General features: G+C 43.8%; 1 protein-coding gene across 3 annotated transcripts in view; it reads right to left on the bottom strand.

The window, feature by feature from the left end:
• The window catches only part of ARIH2 (ariadne RBR E3 ubiquitin protein ligase 2), a 48,317-nt gene that overhangs the window by 2,699 nt on the left and 22,450 nt on the right, over positions 1–23,168 (bottom strand). For all 3 annotated transcript variants that reach the window (XM_059389671.1, XM_059389673.1, XM_059389672.1), the window contains 10 exons: positions 14,906–14,973; positions 10,833–10,896; positions 9,262–9,412; positions 8,061–8,182; positions 6,447–6,556; positions 4,691–4,808; positions 3,657–3,707; positions 3,545–3,566; positions 1,204–1,355; positions 250–393 (listed from right to left, as the gene is read on the bottom strand). In XM_059389671.1, coding sequence (XP_059245654.1) covers positions 250–393; positions 1,204–1,355; positions 3,545–3,566; positions 3,657–3,707; positions 4,691–4,808; positions 6,447–6,556; positions 8,061–8,182; positions 9,262–9,412; positions 10,833–10,896; positions 14,906–14,973 — 1,002 coding nt within the window. The remainder of the gene's footprint in view (positions 1–249; positions 394–1,203; positions 1,356–3,544; positions 3,567–3,656; positions 3,708–4,690; positions 4,809–6,446; positions 6,557–8,060; positions 8,183–9,261; positions 9,413–10,832; positions 10,897–14,905; positions 14,974–23,168) is intronic.

Below are 23,168 nucleotides of genomic sequence, written 5' to 3'. Positions count from 1 at the left end.
TCTAGTTTCCCCTGCACTTCCCTCCCTGTGGTTGAGGTAGCGGAACTCTTCTTGGAAATCCCCTGGCAGCCAGCAGCAGGCTGGGTCCTCAGTGGGCACAGCCCAGGGAACTGTGGGCCCAGAAGCAGAAGCATACAAAGTGATACGAAGTGCTGGGCTCCCCTGCCCCCAAAACTGTCTCCCACCCTCCCATCCTCAGATGTCTGGGCCTGACAGGGCCAGGGATCAGAAGACGGAGGGGGTACAGACCTTGGCCAAGAGCTTGGCAGCATTCTGTAGGTACTGCCAATCGATCCACGTCCCCAGATTATTCATGACTCTCTCCTGAATCTTCTCATGAATCCGCTGATAGGTCTGTGCCTCCAGCTGCAAGCTCTTGTTGTGGTTTTCCCACTACAGGGCACAGAGAAAGGTGCGCAAGTCCAGATGGAAGTTCAGAACAGACACCTTGGTTGGCACAGCATGGCCAAAGCTTCATCTAACTTATGGGGAAACGTGTGTCCTTGAGAGGGCAGGAGGAGGGCTTTTTCTTCTTCTTTTCAACAATTTATTTATTTGGGAGAGAGGGTAGAGGGCACGCCCGCAGGGCAGGGTGGAGGGGCAGAGGGAGATGGAGAGAAGCAGACACCCTGCTAGATGCAGAGCCCAATGTCAGCTGATCCCAGGACCCTGAGATCATAATCTGAGCCGAAATCACTAGTCGGCTGCGACCACGCCGCTCAGGTGCTCCAGGAAGGGGACTTCCTCAGACCATATACTGACCCTGTCCTAAGCAGTGCCTACCATTCAGATCACTCTACCATCTAGGGCAACAGGTCTTCAGCCCTGAGGACGAAACAAAGCTGGGTACCCACTGGTCTACTCTGCTTAGAAAGCAAATGCGCCGTACTCTGTGGGCTTCTGAAGGGTCTTCCTAGGAGGAACTGTCCTCTAAATCTGCTTAAGATGGTACCAGATGTAAAAGACTACCTGATGCTCCCCTCATTGTCCTTCAACCCATGATTCAAAGAGCGCTATTGGTCATGGCTGCCCTGTGGAGCCCATAAGCTACATTTATGGAAACATCACTCAGGCCCACTACAGGAGCTCCTCTCCCTGACTTCTGTGTGCACGTACCGCACACCAGTCCCTGGGAGTTCTCCCTTAGCACGCCAGTGGGAAAAAGCCCACTCATGAGGGGCAGTTTCCAGAGAAGACGCCTACCCTCTCAAAGTAGAACAAGTACTTCTTGAGGGCCTCCCTGGCCTGTGCCTGCTGGCTCTGGTTGACAATGTCGGGGTTCTCCTTGTACCGACTGCATTCATAATACTCGCTGCCATGGGTCTTCCAATCTCCTAGACACATCCAGCAGAAGTCTGCAAAGAATAGAAAATGAGGTATTTACACCCACAAGGTAAGCCGACATTCCTCCAACAGCAAAGCGGTGGGACAGATCCTGTGAAAGGGTAGAGGTGTGGGGGTTGTTACCTGCCCACAGCTTCCTATGGGTGCCTGTTTCCAGGAGGAATGTGCACCTCTCCTCTTTGACACATAACACTGTCCCTATAGCCCTTCCTTGCCACTAGGTACAACAGCCAGCAGATACTCGCTGTTCCATAAGCACATAAGCTTTGTACCTTCTTAACCCAACACGGGAGGGTGCTGACTGTGCAAGACCACTGGTGTGCTGTGTCAGGGCCACTGAGAGACGCAGAAACTTGTCCAGTGAGGCCCATCTGGCCATCCGGAACACAGGTTTGCCCTGACTACCGCCCACCCTCACAACGCCTATCCTAAGACGATTTTGTACAAAAATTAGGAATAAAGGCTTTCACCTATTTTGTCATTTCTTAAAAAAGGAACACTTCTATAAAACCAACAGCTACCCAATAGTTCCTACTCAGAATTATGAGTCTGCTTCTACACTGAGGAAACCAAAAGGTAAAAATAAAGATCGACCAAAAATAAAAAAAATCATTAAAAAAAAACCAAAGGGGCGCCTGGGTGGCTCAGTGGGTTGAGGCCTCTGCCTTCAGCTCAGGTCATGGTCCCAGGGTCCTGGGATCAAGCCCCGCATCGGGCTCTCTGCTTGGCGGGGAGCCTGCTTCCTCCTCTATCTCTCTGCCTGCTTCTCCACCTACTTGTGATTTCCGTCTGTCAAATGAATAAATAAAATCTTAAAAAAAAAAAAAAAAAAAAAACCAAAAAAACCAAAAGCTCACCAAATATTAGAATAAAAAAAAAATAAAATAAATCCACCAAATATCCAACATTTACTGCGGTCCAATGGCAGGTGGCCAACCACAGTTCCGCTGATGGCCAGATCTCTAGCCTGTCTGATGTATATCCTATCTCTGACAAAGACCCCGACAGGGTAAACCCTGTTTTCCAGGATTCAAGATGGTTCAAGATGGTTCACTGACTTCTCCAAAGGACCTCTTATATAAAATCTGGGGAGGCTAAAGCCAAACTCAGAGACCCAGAGTTCGTTCTCTTCTCCTGGGAACCTTCACCAAACAGCAGCAATACTGCAATCCCCTTAATCTTGCTGCTTGCTCCTGTCTTAAACACTACTGCAATGCTCAGGGTTACCTGTAGAGGTGGTCAAACTATACAGGAATGCAAGGGGTGGCGGCTAACTCTGGGTGGTGAGGGATGGGAAGACTGTGGGGAGGGATACTCAGGGGACTTCCTGGGTACTAGGAGTATGATGGGTAGGTACCGGGGTGTTCACTTGCCATTTCTCTTTAAACCATATGCATGTCTTATGCACTGTCCTAAGTGGATGATACACGCCCCTCTCACTCAAACACAGAGTGGGATACCACTGAGGAAATATGCCACTACCCACAGCCTGACTTCATGCTATACTTCACTGTCACTGTTCCCTTCTAATTCCTTGTCATGTCCATTCTGATTATGGTGGGCTCTTGGGAAAACAGAGGAATACCATTAGATGAATCCTTACAAAGAGAAACCCTCAGGGCCTTCTGTTCAGCACTGAAGCTGTGATGAAGGAGACCTGTTTGTACATACTTTCTACTTGAACAAATTTCTTTACTGCATCTGACAGGAAGGAAAGCAAAGCCAACAGGTTCCATGTAATAAGCTACTCCTGATAAAGGCGATCTGAAAAGCTGTATCAAAAGCCCTTGTGGAAACTTTGTAAAACCTCAAAGGAAGACTCTTCTGTGACTCCCGCCAATAAAACAGCCTGTTCTGAAAGGTTATCTGTAAGGTAGCACAGATAAGCCCCCATTACTTACCTGCCTTGGCAAAAATAAAAAGAGCACACTAAATCTTCTCGGATGACTGAGGATCATGAAGGTCTAAGAGTCATGCCAACTGTGACTTCTATCTGTGTCAGCAAGATGGCAGTGAGATTGTAAGAGCACCAGAAGAGATAGATAAAAGACTAAGAGCTGCTTTGGGATGGGTACTGTAAGTGACTGCGGCCGCCCTTTGTCACTTCACTACAAAAGCACTCACTAAACAAGCCGTGGAGGCCCAGCACAAGAAACGCAGACTGTGCCCCTGGGCCTCGTGCACCACACCTGGAACTCACCGTGTTTACACTTGGAGCATTGCTGTCAGAGGGAAACAGAAGAGAACATGTTAAGGGAACGCTGACCAAAGGCTCCACGGCACATATGCAAAGGGTACGGGCTTCTGCTCACCATGTGGTTGCAGCCTCCGTTCTTCTCAATGCAGATGTTGCACTTGGGACACTGAGGAGACAGAAGGGCGCCGTTAGGCTCACACACCACCAGGCTGGTTCTAAGACAAATTACACAAAGCTCCTGGCACCCGTGCCCAGTAGCTCATCGTGCGAGCCCTTCTGGGGAGGAGCATCTCACTTAAATGTGGCGGGTCGCTGAGGCTGGAACAGCAATTCAAGGAAATGAGGTCAGCACGTTTGGCTCTGAAACACTCCAAGCACCGGCTGAGCCCCACTAAGTCTTCCACCATCTGTCTCTGCCACGAGGCTGCTCAGATTAAGCACAGCTGAGTCAGCACAAAGCTGCCTGCTTGGGAAGAATGCCAAAGCAACACAAGCACTGCCCCCTGGACCAAGTCCTGTCAGCTTGCCTGGACGCCTACTCCTGCAAGAGGCCATGGGAGCAGCCACTAGCACTCACTTGCTCTCACTGAGAGATGCCCAACCTAGACAGCAATGCAGAGACCAGTGTGATGCTCTGCTCTCCCACGGCCACGAAGCAGACTGTTTAATGAGGTCATGGTCACAGCTGTGCTGTGAGTGCAGCAACTCAGCACATGACCAGCTCAGGGTAGGTGCTGAGTCACCCAGGGCTTGAGGGGCTGACGGCCATGTTTTCCCATGGGAAATTTCAGAGTGAGAACAGGGCATGCCTGGGCTTGCAGCAGAGCCTTGCTCTTTACTATATGTTGCGATCAACCACCTCTCTTCTAGGGCTGTTAAAGGCCAGAGGCACTCAAGAAACCCAGGTTTTTCTAATTAGTCACCCCATGGGTCAAACTTTTCCAGGTAGTTCAGCATTTTATTAAAAGAAATGCACCCAACACATACTATGATAGTCCACTGCAAACTCTGCCAAGTCTGGGCAAAGGTCTGTAGCCTCCAGCAAGGGCCCTGGGGCCCTGTTCTGCTCTCAAATGTCCAGCCTCCTGGGCGAGGCCCTAGGCAGCATTAAGGAGGGCAGGTCCATGACAGGTAAGATACAGTCCTTACGTCTTTAGTGTGAGCACTAATGTAGTTGGCTGTTTCAGAGTCGTCTGCACACTTCGTGAGCCATTTCCGGATTGTGGCGCAGTCTGTGGGGGCGTGATACATCTGACGACACTTGAAACTTAAAACCAGAAAAGAAAAACATTCAAATAATTGTTAGGTCAGGGTCCCATGTTTTCCATTTTCCTTCTATCCAAGCCAACAGATCCTGAGTTAAGAGTTTCTCAAAGAAGTCTCGTCATTTTTCAAGGCCTTTGAGATCCTTACTTACCTAGAACTATACTGAAATACTGTATGAATTTCTCTTCAATCTAAGCACTTCTAAGTCACACTCCTAATAAACCTCAATAAAATGCTTCTGTCTTGGTGCACCTGGGTGGCTCAGTGGGTTAAGCCGCTGCCTTTGGCTCAGGTCATGATCTCAGGGTCCTGGGATCGAGTCCCACATGGGGCTCTCTGCTTGGCAGGGAGCCTGCTTCCCTCTCTCTCTCTCTCTGCCTGCCTCTCCATCTACTTGTGATTTCTCTCTGTCAAATAAATAAATAAATAAAATCTTAAAAAAAAAAATGCTTCTGTCTTAAATATCCTGTTTTTAATTTCCCTTTTGTCCAAGCTAACACAATGTCTGGACAGTAAATGCATGAAGGCAAACCGTCTAACCCATGCCCCAGGGAAAGAAGTTTATAATGTGGGACACAGGCGTGTCTTTGGCTCAGGTCATAATCTCAGGGTCCTGGGAAGCTCTCTGTTCAGTGGGAAGCCTGCTCCTCCCTCTCCCTCCACATGTGCTGTCTTTGTCGAATAAATAAAATCTTTAAAAAATAATAATAAAGTGCGGTACAAAGTATAGAGAGCAACTACATTAGTGGTTTGTGTTTTGTTTTAAGGTAAGCTCCATGCCTAGCATGGATCCCAACATGGGGCTTGAACTCACGACCCTGACGTCAAGACAACAGATGAAATCAAAAGTTAGACACTTAACTGACTGACCCACCAAGGAATGCTTACGTTAGTGGTTCTTAATCTTTGGTGAGCCCCAGAGTCCCTCAACAATGTTTTGAAAGGCAAGAACACATGCACACACACTAATTTTCCACATAGTTTCTCTGAAGCCCCACCATGAATCATCTTAGGGAGGCATGATTAGAGAGAGACATAGAAGTGGACCTAAGTTATGGCTCTGCCATTGCCCTGCATCTACATTTCCACCCTATAACATAAGGGCAATAGTACCAATTGTACACAGTTGTGACAACGTACGTAAAGTGATCAGAATAATGTCTTTCCCAAGGGAAGTCTTCAGTACACTTTAGCTATACCTCCACCTACTGAATGGAGTAAACCCCAGACATAAACTACCTTTATGAATTATAGTGTTATAAAATTAGCCTACAAAGGCCAAGATGGAGAAAGATTCAAACACTGAAGGTTGTAGCTTTCAAACACAGTAACACACGATTATCTGTGCAGGCAAATACAAACCCACACTGACACATCTCGGTGCCATGAGTCTCATAATAAAAACCATAGCACATTTTCTGAGAATCTATGCCACTCTTGTTTCTGGACTGAGCATGATGAAACATCCTGTGGAACGTGAGATGCTGGGTATATACCTGGCCCACTTGGAGCAGAGCTGCCGGGTTAGGCTCACAGACCCTGTCTTTCTCAGACCCACCCTCACCCACAGCAATGGCAGTTGTGCTTCGGAGGACAAGGCAGAAGCCCAGGGATGCTCAGTGCCCGCACTCACTCTTACCAGAACACCTCGTTGCACCGATTGCACTGTACTCGGCGAGCTCTAGGCTCCTGTACCCGAATAACCATGGGGCAGTCTGCACCAGGGCACAGCTGGAGCTGGTAATGACTCTGTGAACACACCAAAGAGAAACAATGAGGACATCCCCTAGTCACTGCTTCCACATCAGACTTCCCTGAGAGCGCAAACACCTTCTGTCCTTCCAGCCGATGACTTCTATCAAGGGGCTATAGGAATTCAGGAAGCATGTCACAAAGAACAGCATTAGGCAGGCAGATATTGAAGACATAAGAATATTTAGCTAAAACTAGGCAGCAACTCACTAGAATGATCTAAAGCTAGATTATCATATAAAACTGTGTGAGATGAAAGTGCACAGGCACCAAAGTCTGGAAAGGAACATAGCCTAGGGAGCTGTGCATCTGAAAGTATTATTCCTAAGTGACATAAGATGGAGAAAGACAACCACGGTATGATTTCACTTCTATGCAGAATCTAAAAAAAAAAAAAAAATTAACAAAACTCAAAGATACAGAGAACAGAAGAGGAAGGGGGAATAGGGTGTGTGAAATGGGTGAAGGGGTTCAATTATATGGTTAGAGGGAACTAGATTTACTTTGGTGATCACTTTGTAGCATATACAAATACTGAGTTATTATGTTGTATCCCTGAAACCAATATAATGTTACACACCAATTTTGCCTAAAAACAAAAACAAAAGCTCTGAGAGGCTCAATGACTCTCATGCATGTACCAAAGGCGGCAAATAGCAAAGGGCACAAGGCACTGTTTATCCCAAGCCCATGCACGAGAAGACCCTGCCTGTCAGTCAATCTTGTCAGCTCAGGCACAAGCAGCAAAATGATGAAAACTATGCTGCACTGAGGCTGCAAGCCCGAGCCGAGCCCGAGCCCAGAGGAGGGAAGGAAATCCCAAACTGACCATGCTGGAATCCCGAATAAGTTTTCAAAGTGCACAAGAAGCAATACCCCCTTCAGGGGGCCTGGGTGGCTCAGTGGGTTAAAGCCTCTGCCTTCAGCTTGGGTCGTGATCCCAGAGTCCTGGGATCGAGCCCCACATCGGACTCTCTGCTCAGCGGGGCGCCTGCTTCCCACCCCACCCCCGCCTGCCTGTCTGCCTACTTGTGATCTCTGTCAAATAAATAGATAAATAAATCTTAAAAAAAAAAACCCAATATCCCTTCCCTGTGCTTTATCATCACCCAGTGAACCAAATGCAACAGCAGCTCCTGAGACAGCCCTGACTCATGTTCATCCCCTGACATACAACAGTTTGTTTAAGCAACTGTGTGGAAGGGGAGGAGGCCTGACTGACCATTCTACCAGAGAAAACCAAGACTTGGGGTCAAATTAAGGGTGGAAGGCTACACAGCGAGGACTAACAGACCTGGGATTCACATCACTGTCAGCCTGACTCCAGGCCCTGTGCTCCTCACTACCACTCTAGTGGTTTCTCCATTTTGTAAAAACCACGGAGCTCTTTCTTCACATTGGAGCACCGAATGGCCGCCTCATCTACAAAGTGACTGTGGTGAGCATGAGATGCAAGGTAGGCCCAGGAAGACAGATGTGCAAAGACAGGGGCTGGTCATACCTCCACGTAGTCCCTAAAGAGGTAGCGCCTGTATTTGTCTCTCAATTCTTCATTGGGCAGCAATGGAAACACAAAGTCCTCTGGTGTTCGGAGTGGACAGTCCTGAGCCATGCAAGAGACTCCTGTTGAACAAAACAACATGACGGATAACTGCACTGCAGAAGACACGATGGTAATGTATTTCCCTTCACCCAACAAATTCAGATTCTATATAGGAAATCCTTGAAGCCACAGAATTTATTTTAAAAAGAGAGAGAGGGGGGCGCCTGGGTGGCTCAGTGGGTTAAGCCTCTGCCTTTGGCTTAGGTCATGGTCTCAGGGTCCTGGGATTGGGCCCCGCATCGGGCCCTCTGCTCAGCAGGGAGCCTATTTCCCCTCTCTTTCTGCCTGCCTCTCTGCCTACTTGCGACCTGTCAAATAAATAAATAAATAAATAATCTTTAAAAAGAGAGAGAGAGAGACAAATTAATGTATTTGCAGTGACACAACTAAAATTTATCTCAAATTCCATATATACCACAAACAGCACCACTAAAAAAGCAGTATCATCTAAAAAAAATCCTTTATGGTTCTTGGGGTATGTCTGGCTCAGCTGGTAGAGTAGGCGACTCCTGATGTTGGGGACGTGAGTTCAAGACCCCCATGGCATGCAGAGGTTAATCTTTAAAAATCCTATATGGCTCTTGACTAACAATTTTGTTTTGTGATATTTAATATTACGTGCAAGTGACCACCACCCAACACAATGAGATTCTGCAGATACCGTTAGGGGGATGCTAATTGAGTTCTGATGCCATCAAAGTCATAGTACAAAAAACCACTCCCATAACCAGTCGCCAAACCTGATTTGTGTTATGCTACCTAAATAGCAGGATTCTCTGAGGGTTTCTGAGTTATGGCTCCCACTTGGGGCATCAAGATGTGGTAGGCAGCTTAAAGGAGAGTTCTCCCAAAAGTTCACCTTGCACTCACACCAACATTCACACATACGCCCAAATAATAGCCTTAATCCTCTCAATCCTCAGGACTAGGGAAAATCGTGCCACTGTGCAGCCTGATGTTTTTAGAAACTAATGGTTCTGACAGTAAAAACCCTTATCAGGCTCAGAAGAAAACATGCAGCTGACCTGAGTACCTGCAAGGGCAAAGCGGAAGATAAATACTTCATGGCAGCCTTTTACAAATTCTGCCGCAGACTCACCCACACCCACGCCGTCCTTGACAAGTACTGAGCAGTGCTGCTCCCAGCAGCTACGGCAAAACTGGTGCTGACAGGCCAGAGAAAGTAGGTTTTCCTTGCGCACAAACTGCATACACACTGCGCAGTGGTGAGGGGGGTGGGCCGTGGGAACCTGGGGAGAAACAGAGTCAACTGAGTGAAGAGGAGCCTTCAGATCCTAGGAGACCACAGGGGCGCCTGACGCAGCTAGGTGCATGGGAGGTGAGCCTGACTCTGCAACACGTGTCAGAACTCAACTGCAGTGTGTGGGCTCTGTGTGTCCCAAAAGTTCTGAACAGAAAGCACCAGTCAGGAAGGCTTCCTGAAGGAGGTGGCACATGAGCTGGGCTTGTATAATCACTAGGATTGAGAGAGGCAGAGGAAGGCTGAAAGGAGAACTTACAGTAGTTTATAATGTCAGGCTGAAAAATTCTGGATTTCCAAATTGCCAAGGTCTTTAAAATTGCCAACTTCTGCTTTCAGAGGCCACTGGGTTTCTTTTACAAACCGCACCATTAGGTGCACAAAGCTCCCACTACAGAGGTTCTCAGAGACTGAGCTGAGCATGTGAAGCTTCTAGCAAACCCAAACAGCAGGTTTACTTATCAAAGACAGTGCTTTTCCCACACAGATATGCCCGAAACACAAAGCTTCATGGTTTTTACTAACTCACAACTCATCCTTAACACACTGCAAGATATCACATACAATTAACCTAGAGGGATGAGGGAAGAAACCTTACAGGATGTGGGCAAATAACTGCAAAGCTTGAACTCCAGAATCCATGCCGTGCTACATGAACCAGCAAAGACAATGCGGGACCCCTGGCCCAAGCCACAAACTGATGGAGAAGTCCACTATAGGTTTACATTAGGTTCTGGTTAGTTCACTGGGAATACAAAATGCAACTGAAGGAAAAAGGCTGTATTCTCATGTTTATCCAAAATGCTTCTGGAAATTTTCTCCTAAGAGCTACAGAAGTTGTGTGCTAATTTGAACCCTGATTCTCCCTCCTAAAGAGCACTTTCGACATGGCCTTCACTCACGTGACAAATGTTTGTCAAACTCCTAAATACAAAGGACATTGCTATGCATTGTAAGATACGGTTCCTAACCATAAAGCACACAGTCTGGGAGGGGAGCTGAGAAAGATGAGTGAATTGCCACATCATGCAGGTAAAGATTTCAAGACATGACTAAGAGGTGTTCGGAGAGAAGAGATCACAGGCTTTGTGAGAGGTGGGTCTTTAAAGAGGAGTTCCATTCCCACAGCAAAGATGGGGACAGGATAGGCCAGCAGGACTGGAGTACAGGCTGTGTGTAAGTGTAAAGAGGAAGGTGAGGCTGGAGAAGGCCCCAGGACTGGCAATGATTTATTCTTCATCCATGAGGAAACTCTTTAAAATGGAAACGGAAGATTTAGGCCCATACTGGAACAAAAATCTCAAGCATGTTGTACTATAAACAAAGCAAGATGGTTCTCACTAACACCATAAGCCACAGCAAGAGCCATGTGTGTCAGGAGAAGCCTTGCTCAAGTGGGAGACACTCACATGTTTTGAGGGACTAGGCTGAACTCGAGCCTCGACGAGCAGCTGAGCAGAGTTAGACTTGTATCTACAAAACAAAAAAGCAGAAATAAAGGGATTCAGAAACAGACCAACATTTTAACCTCTGAATAAAACCAGATGAGACCAACAAGTGCTGTGGTTACACTTAAGTGCCTTTGTCTCTACTTACCTTCTGACAGTATCAAGCTTCCTTTTACCTTAAATACTTTTCTCTCTCTCAGCTTTTTATTTTATTTTATATATTTTTAGAAAGACCTTATTTATTCATTTGACAGAAAGAGAGAGAGAGAGCAAGCACATAAGTAAAGGGAGCAGCAAGGGGAGAGGGAGAAGCAGGCTCAATCCAAGTACTCTGGGATCATGACCAGAGTTGAAGGCAGACACTTAACCAATTAAGCTACCCAGGAGCCCCATCTTTTTCAATTTTTTTAGCCCTCAACTGGTATGAGAGTAATAACCCTGATTCAAAAGACACCAAACTGTAGGAAAAATACTTACGAAGTCTGAAGTCTGTTTTCAACTCCTTTCCGGAAATATTGCTATCTTCAGAATAGGGAAGACTATCTTAAGACAAAGAAAATGCAGGGGCACCTGGCTGGCTCAGTTGGTGGAGCATATGACTGTTGATCTGGGGGTTGTGGGTCCAAGCCCCATGTTGGGTGTACAGATTACTCAAATAAAAACTTTAAAAAATGCAAAGCATAAAGAAAAACTCTGACAAATTATATTACATTTAAGAAGTTCAGTTCATCAGAACCCACCATAAAGTGAAAAGCCAGGCTATAAATGGAAGATAATTCAATACATATATAATTGGCAAAAGACCAATATTCAGAATAAATAAAAAGAAAACTTCCTCCAAGTCCATTTGAAAAGACAAAATAACAATAAAAATGGGCCAAGACAGAACAAGCATTTCGCAGAAAAGAAATCACGAATGCCCCTTAACATGAAACATACTAATCTAGGACACAATTATATGTCATTTATATCCACCAGACTGCAAAACTTCAACTCTGTCAGTATCAGGAACACTCATATACCACTGGTGGGCATGTAACAGTACAATCACTTCGGAACATTTTGCCAGTTAGTAAAGCTAAGGAACAGATATCTTCACTTTCTATACTCAACAGTAGGAAAACTTATGACACTAGGAGTCACGCACAAGTTTTCAGAGCTGCATTACTTGTAATAGCAAAAAACTAGAAGTCACAATTTTTTCTTTTTTTTAAGATTTTATTTATTTCTCAGAGAGAGAGACACACACACAAGCAGGGAGAGCAGCAGGCAGAGGGAGAAGGAGACTCCTGGCTGAGCAGGAAGTCCAATGCGGGACTCAATCTCAGGACCCCGAGATCATGACCTGATCTGAAGGCAGACACTTGACCAACTAAGCCACCCAGGCATCCCTCACAAATGGTTTTTGACAGGAATCTGGACAGGATGTCATAAAATGCAGCCTTGTTTTAAAAACTGAAGAACACATACAGTATGATTCCATGTCTATAAAGTTCTAAAAACATACAAAACTAGGGGTGCTGGGGTGGCTCAGCCAATTAAGCATCCAACTCTTGATCCCAGTTCAGGTCTTGATCTCAATGGTCCTGAGTTCAAGTCCAGTGCTAGGCTCCATGGAGCCTACTTAAAAAAAACAAAAACACAAAACCACACGAAACTAAAGGTTATATAATTTAAGAATAACTGAGAAGGGATGCCTAGGTGGCTCATTTGTTTAAGTGTCTGCCTTTGGCTCAGATCATGATCCCAGGGTCCTAGGATTGAGCCCTGCATCAGGCTCCCTGCTAAGCAGGGAGCCTGCTTCTCTCTCTCCCTCTATTGCTCCTCTTGTTTGTTCTCTCTCTCTCTCTCCCCACCCCATCAAATAAATAAATAAAATCTTAAAAAAAAAAAAAAAAAGAATAAACAAGAAAATGATCAATACCCAATTCAAGATACTGGTTGCTTTGGAGAGGAAGGAAGGGGGTGTGGCCAGGCGGACACTGCCATCAGAGGCTTCTAAGTAAAGATCAGAGGGTTTCTTATTTTGGGTGGACACTTAAGTATTTTTACCTTATCATTCCTTAACCTACACACATCACACATGTGTGTACAAATACATATATTTTTGAAAAAGAAACAATAAAAACTTAATTCCTTTCTGGAATGAGGTATGGCATACATACATTTAAAAATAGGGGCGCCTGGGTGGCTCAGTGGGTTAAGCCGCTGCCTTCGGCTCAGGTCATGATCTCAGAGTCCTGGGATCGAGTCCCGCATCAGGCTCTCTGCTGAGCAGAGAGCCCGATTCCCTCTCTCTCTCTCTGCCTGCCTCTCCATCTACTTGTGATTTCTCTCTGTCAAATAAATAAATAAAATCTTTAAAAAAAAAAAAAATAAAACCAGGAGTGCCTGGTGACTCAGTAGGTTAAGTATCTGACTCTGATCTTTAGAGTCCCACATTAGGCTCCATGGGGAGTCTCCTTGGATTCTTTCCCTCTCCCTCTGTCCCCACCCTGCTCACACACACTCTCACTCTAAAATAAATAAATATATAAAGCTTAAAAAATAATAAAAATAAAAACAATTATTATGTGGCAATCAAAGTAGCACACACACAAAGCCCAGGAAAACATATTACCCAGAATCCAGGAATTTGAGCAGGGAAAAATGTCTCCTGCACATGACTTCCTTATTCCACCTAGTCAAAATGCCTCCTTCCTCTGCTTTTATTCCTACTTTCTCATACCATATTCTTACTATCTTCAGCCATCTTGTCCATTCCCATGTTAGGCTACAGAGTTTGAATAGCGAGAGATACCCCACTGCTGGAACCTACATAGATTCAGAATTCTGGGTAGTAGAAACAGCAGTGCAGACAGTGAAAGAAAGTTCACTTGAAAGTCTATCTAAATGTATCCAGCTCTGGGGGATAGAGAGTGAGAGAGTGTAGTCAGTGAAATCACAAGCGCACTTGCTCCTTCCCGAGAGGGCTGAGCCGCTCCAGCAGGTACAGCCATCCCAGTTATGTCGTAGCCTGGAGAAGGAGAGGCAGGACCTTCCTCTGCAGATGAACAGATCATGCCATACAAAGGAAGACTCATAGGTGTGTGAAAGGGCAGGGACAGGACCAGTGATTCTCACTAGTGACAATTTTGTTCTCCAGGGGTTACTTGGAAACATTTTTTATTTCAAAGGCTTGGGGTGTGAACTTCAGTGTCCCAAATTACTATGGAGGTTGGGCACCTTTTCATGTTAATGGCTGTTTGTGCTTTCTTTTGTGTGAAATGCTTGTTCTGTCTTTTGCTCATTTTTTATTGTTATTTTGTCTTTTCAAATGGATTTTGCCAGAGATTCTGCCAAACCTCTTACAAGTCACAGAACAGTGCCCCCACAACAAAGAATTATCTAACCCTAAATGGCATGGATGTCGAGGGTGAGAAACCCTACGCTAGACAGAAGCACACGCCTCTGCAGGCAGGGCACGGGGAGTCCTCCCAAGAAGGGGCAGCAGGAAGAGGAACCCCTCCTCCTGACCACTCCCAAGACATCTTGAGACTCTAAGGTCTATGCCTCAAGAGGTCTGGCTCTGGTGGTAAGCTGGCCTATCTTTTCTGAAGAACACTTGCCAACATCTCCATTTGCTTCTTTTGGATTCAAAAGAATGTTTCATTTCTCACTTGATATATCCAAAAGAAACAAATGGAGATGTTGGCAAATGTTATATAGAAGGGCACTGATTACAAATTCATAATGGCATTAAAAAATCGAACTAATTTCACTGACAACAGGGGTTTGGAAAAAGCATGGGACGTCTACGTGATGAAATACTGAGCCAGCAATAAAACTGAGATAGAAAGAATATGATGCAGTCATGGGAAAATGTTTGCCAGGTATTGAGAGAAAAAAGGATATTCAATATGATCCAATGTTTTAAATATATAATATGCACATTGTAAGTATACTCCAAAACATCAACAATAATCACTACTGCGTAAATGGGCAGAGAAAGAGGCTATGGGCAATGCCACCTCTCTTCCCCCAAAATACCTTACCTGTCCAATATCTCTGCAACTTGCCAGTGGAAATTAACTAATATAAGTTTAGCAACTGAATGAGATACCTAGAAAGAAGAAAGGGGAAAAAAAATCAAATTACAACTGTTGTTTCTTTCGGAGAACTCCATATTTTGAGAAGTGCATGCATTCATGTCTACGGCAGGCCCAGGTTTGATTTCCAAATTCTTCTTCTTGGTTCTCTGCTTCATTTTTTAAATTCAGACTCTTATGGGACGCCTGGGTGGCTCAATGGGTTAAAGCCTCTGCCTTCGGCTCAGGTCATGATCTCAGGGTACTGGGATCGAGCCCCACACTGGGCTCTCTGCTCAGCAGGAAGCCTGCTTCCTCCTCTCTCTCTGCCTGCCTCTCTGCCTACTTGTGATCTCTGTCAAATAAATAAATAAAATCTTAAAAAAAAAAAAAAAGGACTCTTATAATCTTAGTGATAATATTAATATAATCTTTCCTGGATCTCTTTGACTTTTTTTATTTTCATTAATGACACTTCTTAAGAAATTAGTCTGATTTGAAGCTGAAGTAAAAACACCCTGTTATAGTAACAACCCACCATTTGACTGAAGCAGAAGAGCTGTGTGTTCCCTGATGTGGCCTATGTTCCCTCAAGCTGCTGTAGGAGGCCACACATGGAAAGTGCACCTCTAGTTAGGCCTGTCACTTGCAAAAAATCTTCAGGCTTGCACTTCTTGTATAAATCCAGCAAATCAAAACACCCCTGCTTAAAATCTCCAAATTCCTGGCAACCAATGAGCCCTGATCACAAGTATGATTTAAAAGCCTATGGACAGCTTTTGTGGCCCCTACATTTTTTTTTGTGGCCCCTACATTTTAAAGCACTCTGGTTGTGGCTATCAAAGAGCCCCAGAAGGAGCTCTGAGCTAGCAATTCTACTTCTGTAAATTTTTCTGAGGAAATCATAAAAGATATGTATACAGCAGTGTTTTGCAAGAGTAAAAAATTAAAAATAATCTAAATGTCCAACAAAAAGGAACTAGGTAAATAATATATGACAGATCCATGCAATGATTTAGTATGCAGTCATTGAAAAGGATGTTACAGAAATAAGTTATCGACATAAGAAGTTCACATTTTAATTTAGGGCAAAGAAGCCAGTAGTAAGACAGCAGGTACGTGTTATAGTCACAGTATCTTGGTTAATAGGTAAAGCAGACTAGGGCACCTGGGTGGCTCAGTCAGTTAGCATCTTACTCTTGAATTCAGCTCAGGTCATGATCTCAGGGTTATGAGATAGAACCCTGTGTCTGGCTCTGCACTGAATGGAAAGCCTGCTTGGGATTCTTCCCCCGCACCCCCCCGCCCCTCCCCAGCTCACGCATGCTCATGCTCGCTCGCTCTCACTCTCTCTTGCTAAAAAAAAGGGGGTGGGGAGGGAAGAGGACTAGTTACAGAAAGGAACACCCTGAGGTTGTCAAGACTAGCGTAGGGCCACAGAAGATACGGTTGTGTTTGGAGGTCTAAATCAGGCTTCTAGAGAGAGCAGCGTGGAGCACGAGGTGCTACTGAATCAAGGAGAAACAAGGAGCACACTTCAGACCAGAAAGCCAAGAGGACACGCAGAACCCTGGTCCTCTGCCCCACTGGACTGAGTCTTTACACAGAAGCTACCAAGGAACCGTAAGGCAGCTGGTCCACAGGTAAGAACTGCAGAGGGAAAGACACAGTGACCAACATGTAATCCCTGGCCCTAGAGCTCAAGTCACTCCTGAAAGGAAACAGGAGCATACGTGCTAAACAAAGACATGTCCCAGTGTATACTCAGCATTAGACACTATGTCAAAGTGCAGTGAGTGAATGCCTTTTTGTCCTACAGCCCAGGTACATCTTGAGAAAACCAAGTTCTCAAGATAGCGCATTTCGCTAAAGGTGGGGGTCTCCACGTCCCTTCCATGCAAGGTAACAGCCACCTGACTCATACATGTTGCTATAGTATTTTCCTGTTGAGGACCATAGAGACTTTAGGTCTCAGATTCCTGAATTGTAACTGACATTTCTTCTAATGGTAGCCATAACAAAGCTATTTATCTATAGCAAACCACTATCACAAAATGAAAACAGAAACAAACATATGGCTTAAAGTTAAATAACTGCTTTGAATATAGCTTCTGACTATGATTAAAATAAAAACAAACCAACAAAAAACACAACTGCTAGCGATGCTGTTTTGGATGACCTCCTAACAGAGTCTTTTCTATCACCTCTTACCTAATGGGGCCCAATCAGTCCTACACCATTTTCTGTCCTGACTTCTAAATGTCCTGGCATATTGTGGCTATTAGGTCTTGACAAAGGCACTTAACTACCCAGAGTCCTCACCATGTCCAGCAGCTACCCCTACCTTCTCACCACAGATGGCTTGGGTGGAGCCTGGGAGCTAAAAACAAGTGTTAGGCTGCTTCTCACAGATCCACAGAGCCTAGAACTGGACTGGACAGAGGGTGACCACTCAACAGATGCCAATCATTAAGTGACATCATGTCTTTAATCTGTGGATTTTCAAAATGGAACTCAACTTTTCTTAGGAAACAGAATTTTAGCACTCTACCTAGTCTGATCCTTTGATCTGAATAGCACTTAACAGCAGCAACAAAACCTCCGAATTCGCACATCACATGCAACCCACCTATGCAAAACACGACCCTCTGTTGAGACAGAAATTTTATTAATGACTGCAAGTCCACTAATGACCAACTGAGAGTATCCTAGCAGAGTTGAGTTTTGGTGAGAGGAGATTATGTGAAGAGCACTTCATGAAACTGATAGTGGAGTGATACGAATCTCTTCTTCCCCACAGCCAAGAATACATCAATACATACAAGATAAGAGGCACACGTTTGTCAGCCATATGCACCTCCCACCAGCCTTCTGCAGGAAGTGCTACTGTGATCCCCACATCACAGATGGAGGTGTGAAAATGGCCCATATTATGTCCACAGTATATCACTGAAAATCAGGGACTTTCCTTCAATAATCCATTATAAACCTGAAGGAACTCAGAGACCATTAATTTAAGCAAAATGCAATATGAATGCAGTGTGACTGTGCCTTGCCCTACAGTAGCAACATAGAATCTACAGGGAAGTCAGATTCTAAGAGGCTCTCCAGCAAAAACAGCACAGGGGTAGAGGAAGAGTACCTAGAAGAATTTATGCTAAAAGTAGCAGACCCATGGGACACCTGGGTGGCTCAGTCGTTAAGTGTCTGCCATCTGCCTTGGGCTCAGGTGATGCATGATCCCAGGGTCCTGGGATCCAGTTTCACATCTGGCTCCTGCCTCTGCCCCTCTCCCTGCTAGAGCTTGTGCTCCATGCGCTGACAAATAAATAAATAAATAAAATCTTTTTTAAAAATTAAAAAAAAGAGGGGGCACCCGGGTGTCTCACTGGGTTAAAGTCTCTGCCTTCGGCTCAGGTCATGATCCCAGGGTCCTGGGATTGAGCCCCGCCTTGGACTCTCAGCTTGGCAGCGCCCCCCCCCCGCCCCCCCCCCCCCCCGCCCCCCCCCCCCCCCCCGCGCCTGCCTCTCTGCATACTTGTGATCTCTGTCAAATAAATAAAAATCTTTAAAAAAAAAAAGTAAAAAAAAAAGTAGTCCCAGCAGGGAGGCCACCTCATCCTTGATTTGGGGTCACAAGAGAGAACTGGGGACGCCTGGGTGGCTCAGTCAGTTGAGCATCTGCCTTGGCTTGGGTCATGATCCCAGGATCCTGGGATTGAGTCCCGCATCCAGCTCCCTGCTCAGGGGCGATCCTGCTTCTCCCTCTGCCCTCCCTTCCTCCTGCTCAAGCTCAGGCAAGAGCTCTCTCTTTCTCTCTCTCACAAAAATAAATAAAATCTTAAACAGAACAGACTGTACACATGTCCCAGTAGTATCTGAGGAAGCAAACACGGTGATTTGGGGGCAGAAAAAGATGTGTGGGGGGGTGCAGGGGTGCCAATATTTAAGTCTTCCATAAGAGGGCCAGAACAAACCTTGGGGATGATATTAAAGCATTAAAAATAAAAATTTATCTTTCTCAAAGTGCAAACAGCTGAACGCTCTCAAGAAAGAATTTCCTGAGTATTCACACCATTACTGTTTGATGCTCACAGGGCTCAGCAATCCACTCTGAATCTATTAGAGTTAATAGTTCACAGCTGGGGAGTCTTCCATTCTTCTGTACGTTTTCAATTGTGGAGAACAGAATCTTTTAGTAGAATCAAGATGAATCTTTGCTAGACTGTTTTGCTCAAGAAATGAACAACCTATCAGTACTACTGTCTGGATCTCTCCAGTCTATATCCCTCAGGAATACCTTCCTGAAACCCTGATGTAAAAGTAATAATACTAAACAGCTCTTACAGAGCTCTCACATCTGGCCAGGATCAGCTCCCACCCTGTTTAAAACCCATTAGTGTTTTCCAGTACTGATGAGACAAACCTTAAGCCCTTAGTGGAAGAGTTATAAGAACCACTATGCCCTGGAGTCCAGCATTAGACCAAATGATACTAGCACCCCATACACTCAGCCAACTATTCTCTACCAAGGATGCCCTTTTTTGTAGCAAATAGTTGGAAATTAAAGAACATACTTCTGGGGGTGCCTGGGTGGCTCAGCGGGTTAAGCCTCTGCCTTCAGCTCAGGTCATGATCTCAGGTCCTAGGATTGAGCCCCACATCGGGCTCTCTGCTCAGCAGGGAGCCTGCTTCCCCCCTCTCTGCCTGCCTCTCTGCTTACTTGTGATCTCTCTGTCAAATAAATAAAATCTTAAAAAAAAAGAACATATTACTGTAGAACCTATGTGTCACAGAAGAAATCACAAGAGAAATTAGAAAATGTTTTGAGCTACATGATAATGAAAATACCACAGTAAGAACTGGGTGAGATCCTGCTAACATGATGCCAGAGGGTAATTTATAACTGTAAATGTTTATACTATGAAAAAAATATAAAAATCAATGACATCAAGTCCCCTTAAGAAACTAGAAAAAGACCATACAAATAAATCTTTAAAAGGGGGGGCCACCTGGATAGCTCAGTCAGTTAAGTGTCCAACTCTTGGTTTCAGTTCAGGTCATGATTTTGGGATCAAGCCCCATGTTGGGTTCTGAGCTCAGCAAGGAGTCTACTTGAGGATTCTCTCCTTCTGCTCTGCCCTGCCCCTCCCCGCCCCATCCCCAAAACAGGTGTGAGAGCTCTTGCATATAAATAAAATCTTATTTTTTTAAAAGATTTTATTTATTTGACAGACAGAGATCACAAGTAGGCAGAGAGGCAGGCAAAGAGAGGGATGAAGCTGGCTTCCCGCCGAGCAGAAAGCCAGATGAGGGGCTCGATCCCAGGACTCTGGGATCATGACCCAAGCTGAAGGCAGAGGCTTTAACCCACTGAGCCACCCAGGCACCCTGCATGTAAGCAAAATCTTAAAAAAAGAAAGAAAAGAAACTAGAAAAAGAGGACTAAACTCAAAGCAAGTAAAAGGAAAAAATTTAAAAAGATCCAAAGAGAAATAAGTAAAATTCAAACCAAATAATACTGAATAATAAATCCTGTAAGTTGATTCTTAAAGAAGATCAACAAAGCTAATTAAAAACCTTAGCCAGAACATTTAAGAAAAAAGGGAATACAAATGACCAATAACAGGGGTAAAAAAGGGACTGTCCCTACAAACCTTACAGATACTAAAAGAAAAATAAGGGAATATTATAAATAATCTATTTTTTTTAAAGATTTTATTTATTTATTTGACAGACAGAAATCACAAGTAGGCAGAGAGGCAGGCAGAGAGAGAGGGGGAAGCAGGAATCCCACTGAGCAGAGAGCCCATGAGGGGCTTGATCCCAGGACCCTGAGATCATGACCTGAGCCGAAGACAGACGCTTGACCAACTAAGCAACCCAGGCGCCCCATCAATAATCTATTTTTAATAAATTTCATATCTTAGGTGAAAGTAACAAGTTCCTTGAACATTACTTAGCAAAACTGACACAAAATGAAAAAAAATAAACTGTATAACTCTGTATCTATTAAAGACATGGAATTCATAATCAAAAAATTTCTCACGAAATTCCATGCCCACAACTTTTTACTAGAGAACTTCATCAACGCTAATCTTAAACACTTTCAGAAACTCAAGAAAGTAATACTTCTTCCAAATTAATTTTATGAAACTAACATAATTCAGATACAAAAAATCTGACGGGGCACCTGGGTGGCTCAGTGGGTTAAGCCTCTGCCTTCAGCTCAGGTCATGATCTCAGGGTATGAGCCCTGCATCCCGGCTCTCTGCTTAGCGGGGAGCCTGCCCGTGCACACACACCCCCACTCCCTGCCCTCTGCCTACGTGATCTCTGTCAAATAAATAAATAAAATCTTAAAAAATTTGACAAAAATATAACAAAAAGAAAATTACAGACCAGTATCCCTTATAAACAGACATAAAAATCAATCCAAATATTTTAGCAAATTAAATCCAGCAATATAGAAAAAGTACAATATGGCATAATGAAATGAGGTTTATCCAAGGAATGGAAAGATGATTTAACATTTGAAAGCTCCTATTATAATTCACTTAATTAACAAAATAAAGGTGTAAAAAATGATCATTTGTGTTATAGAAAACCCACTTGACAAAATTCTATATTCATTCAAGATAAAAATTCTCAGCAAATCAGAAAAAAAATGAACTGCTGAATCTGATATAGGGCATCTATGAAAAGCATTATATTCAATGATGAAACAGTGAATGCTACTATGCTACTATCAGGAAAATGACAGATGACCACCCTCACCATTTAACATCACATTGGAGGTCCTAGCCAGGGCAGTAAGACAAAGTGGGGGGAGGGGGGAGAGACATAAAATACCTTAATAAAAGACTGGAAAAAGAAGAAGCAAATTGGTCTCTATTTCTAGATAAAATGACTATTTACTCAGAAAATCTTAAACAAATGTACAAAACTACTACTAGAACTAATAAATGAACTTAGTAAGATAACAAAGTCAATATACAAAAACCAAATGTATTTCTATACAGCGGCAAACAAATGAAAACTAAAATTTAAAACAGGTGAAGTGTTAATAATATACTTAATTTAGACTAATACATCTAAATATTTTCTAACATGTAATCCACAAAAATTATTCATGAACTATTTTATTTCATATCCTTTTATTCATGTATATTTTAAAATTATAGCACATGCCAATTCAAACAGGCCACATCTCAAATACCCAATGTCTACAAGGGGTCATAGCCACTGGACAGAACAACACAGCTCCAGACTGAACACAGCAATTAAAATTAATCAAAATCAAAGCAGGGTTTTTTTGGGGGGGGACTTACACTATCTGACTTCAAAACTTTCTATGAAGCTACAGTAATCAAGACAATGAAGTATGTATGGGCTTAGAAACAGGGAGATCAATGAAACAGAATAAATCCAGAAGTAAACTCAGACATCTAAGATTAATTTTATACAGAGGTGCCAAGGAATTCAGTAGAGGAAACATTCAACAAATGGTTCTGGGATAACCAAATATCATTATGCAAAAACAAACCACGGAACTTAGAGACTTCACAGCACGCAAAAAGGAACTCAAAACAGTTCACAGATTTAAATGTAAAAATCTCTGCATCCTTGGTTTAGGTAAAGATTTCTTAGATACAACAATGAAAGCACTATCCTTGAAAGAAAAACTGATAAACTGGACTTCATTAAAATTAAACTTTTAGTCTTCGAAGACATTAAGAATGTCTTGGAAGAGATGGAAGAGACAAGCCAGAGACTAGGAGAAAATAATTACAAATCATGTATTTGACAAAGACCTTAATTCAGAATCTATAAAGAACTCAGGCAACTCAATAGGACAAACAACCCAATTTTTAAAAAATGGGCAAAAGATCTTAATACTTTACCTGAAAAAGTTATGAAGAATAAATATGCAAAAGAAAAGATCCTTAATGTTATCAGTCATAAGGGAATTGCCAATAAAAATTGCAAGATACCACTTCATACTCAACAGAATGAATATAATCCAAAAGACTATCCATACCAAGTGCTAGCAAGGATGTGGAGAAACCGGAACCCCTATACAACGCTGGCAGGAATCAAAAATAGCATTCATCTCGGAAAACAGTTTGGCAGTTTCTTAAAACATTAAACACACACTTACCATACAAACTAGCAATCCCACTCCTAGATATCTATCCAAGAGAAATGAAAACATATGTCCATTTAAAGC

This window comes from Mustela nigripes, chromosome 2 (genome assembly GCF_022355385.1).
Source record: "Mustela nigripes isolate SB6536 chromosome 2, MUSNIG.SB6536, whole genome shotgun sequence".
In the NCBI taxonomy this organism is placed as follows: Eukaryota; Metazoa; Chordata; class Mammalia; order Carnivora; family Mustelidae; genus Mustela; species Mustela nigripes.
This window is presented reverse-complemented; position numbering and strand designations above follow the sequence as displayed.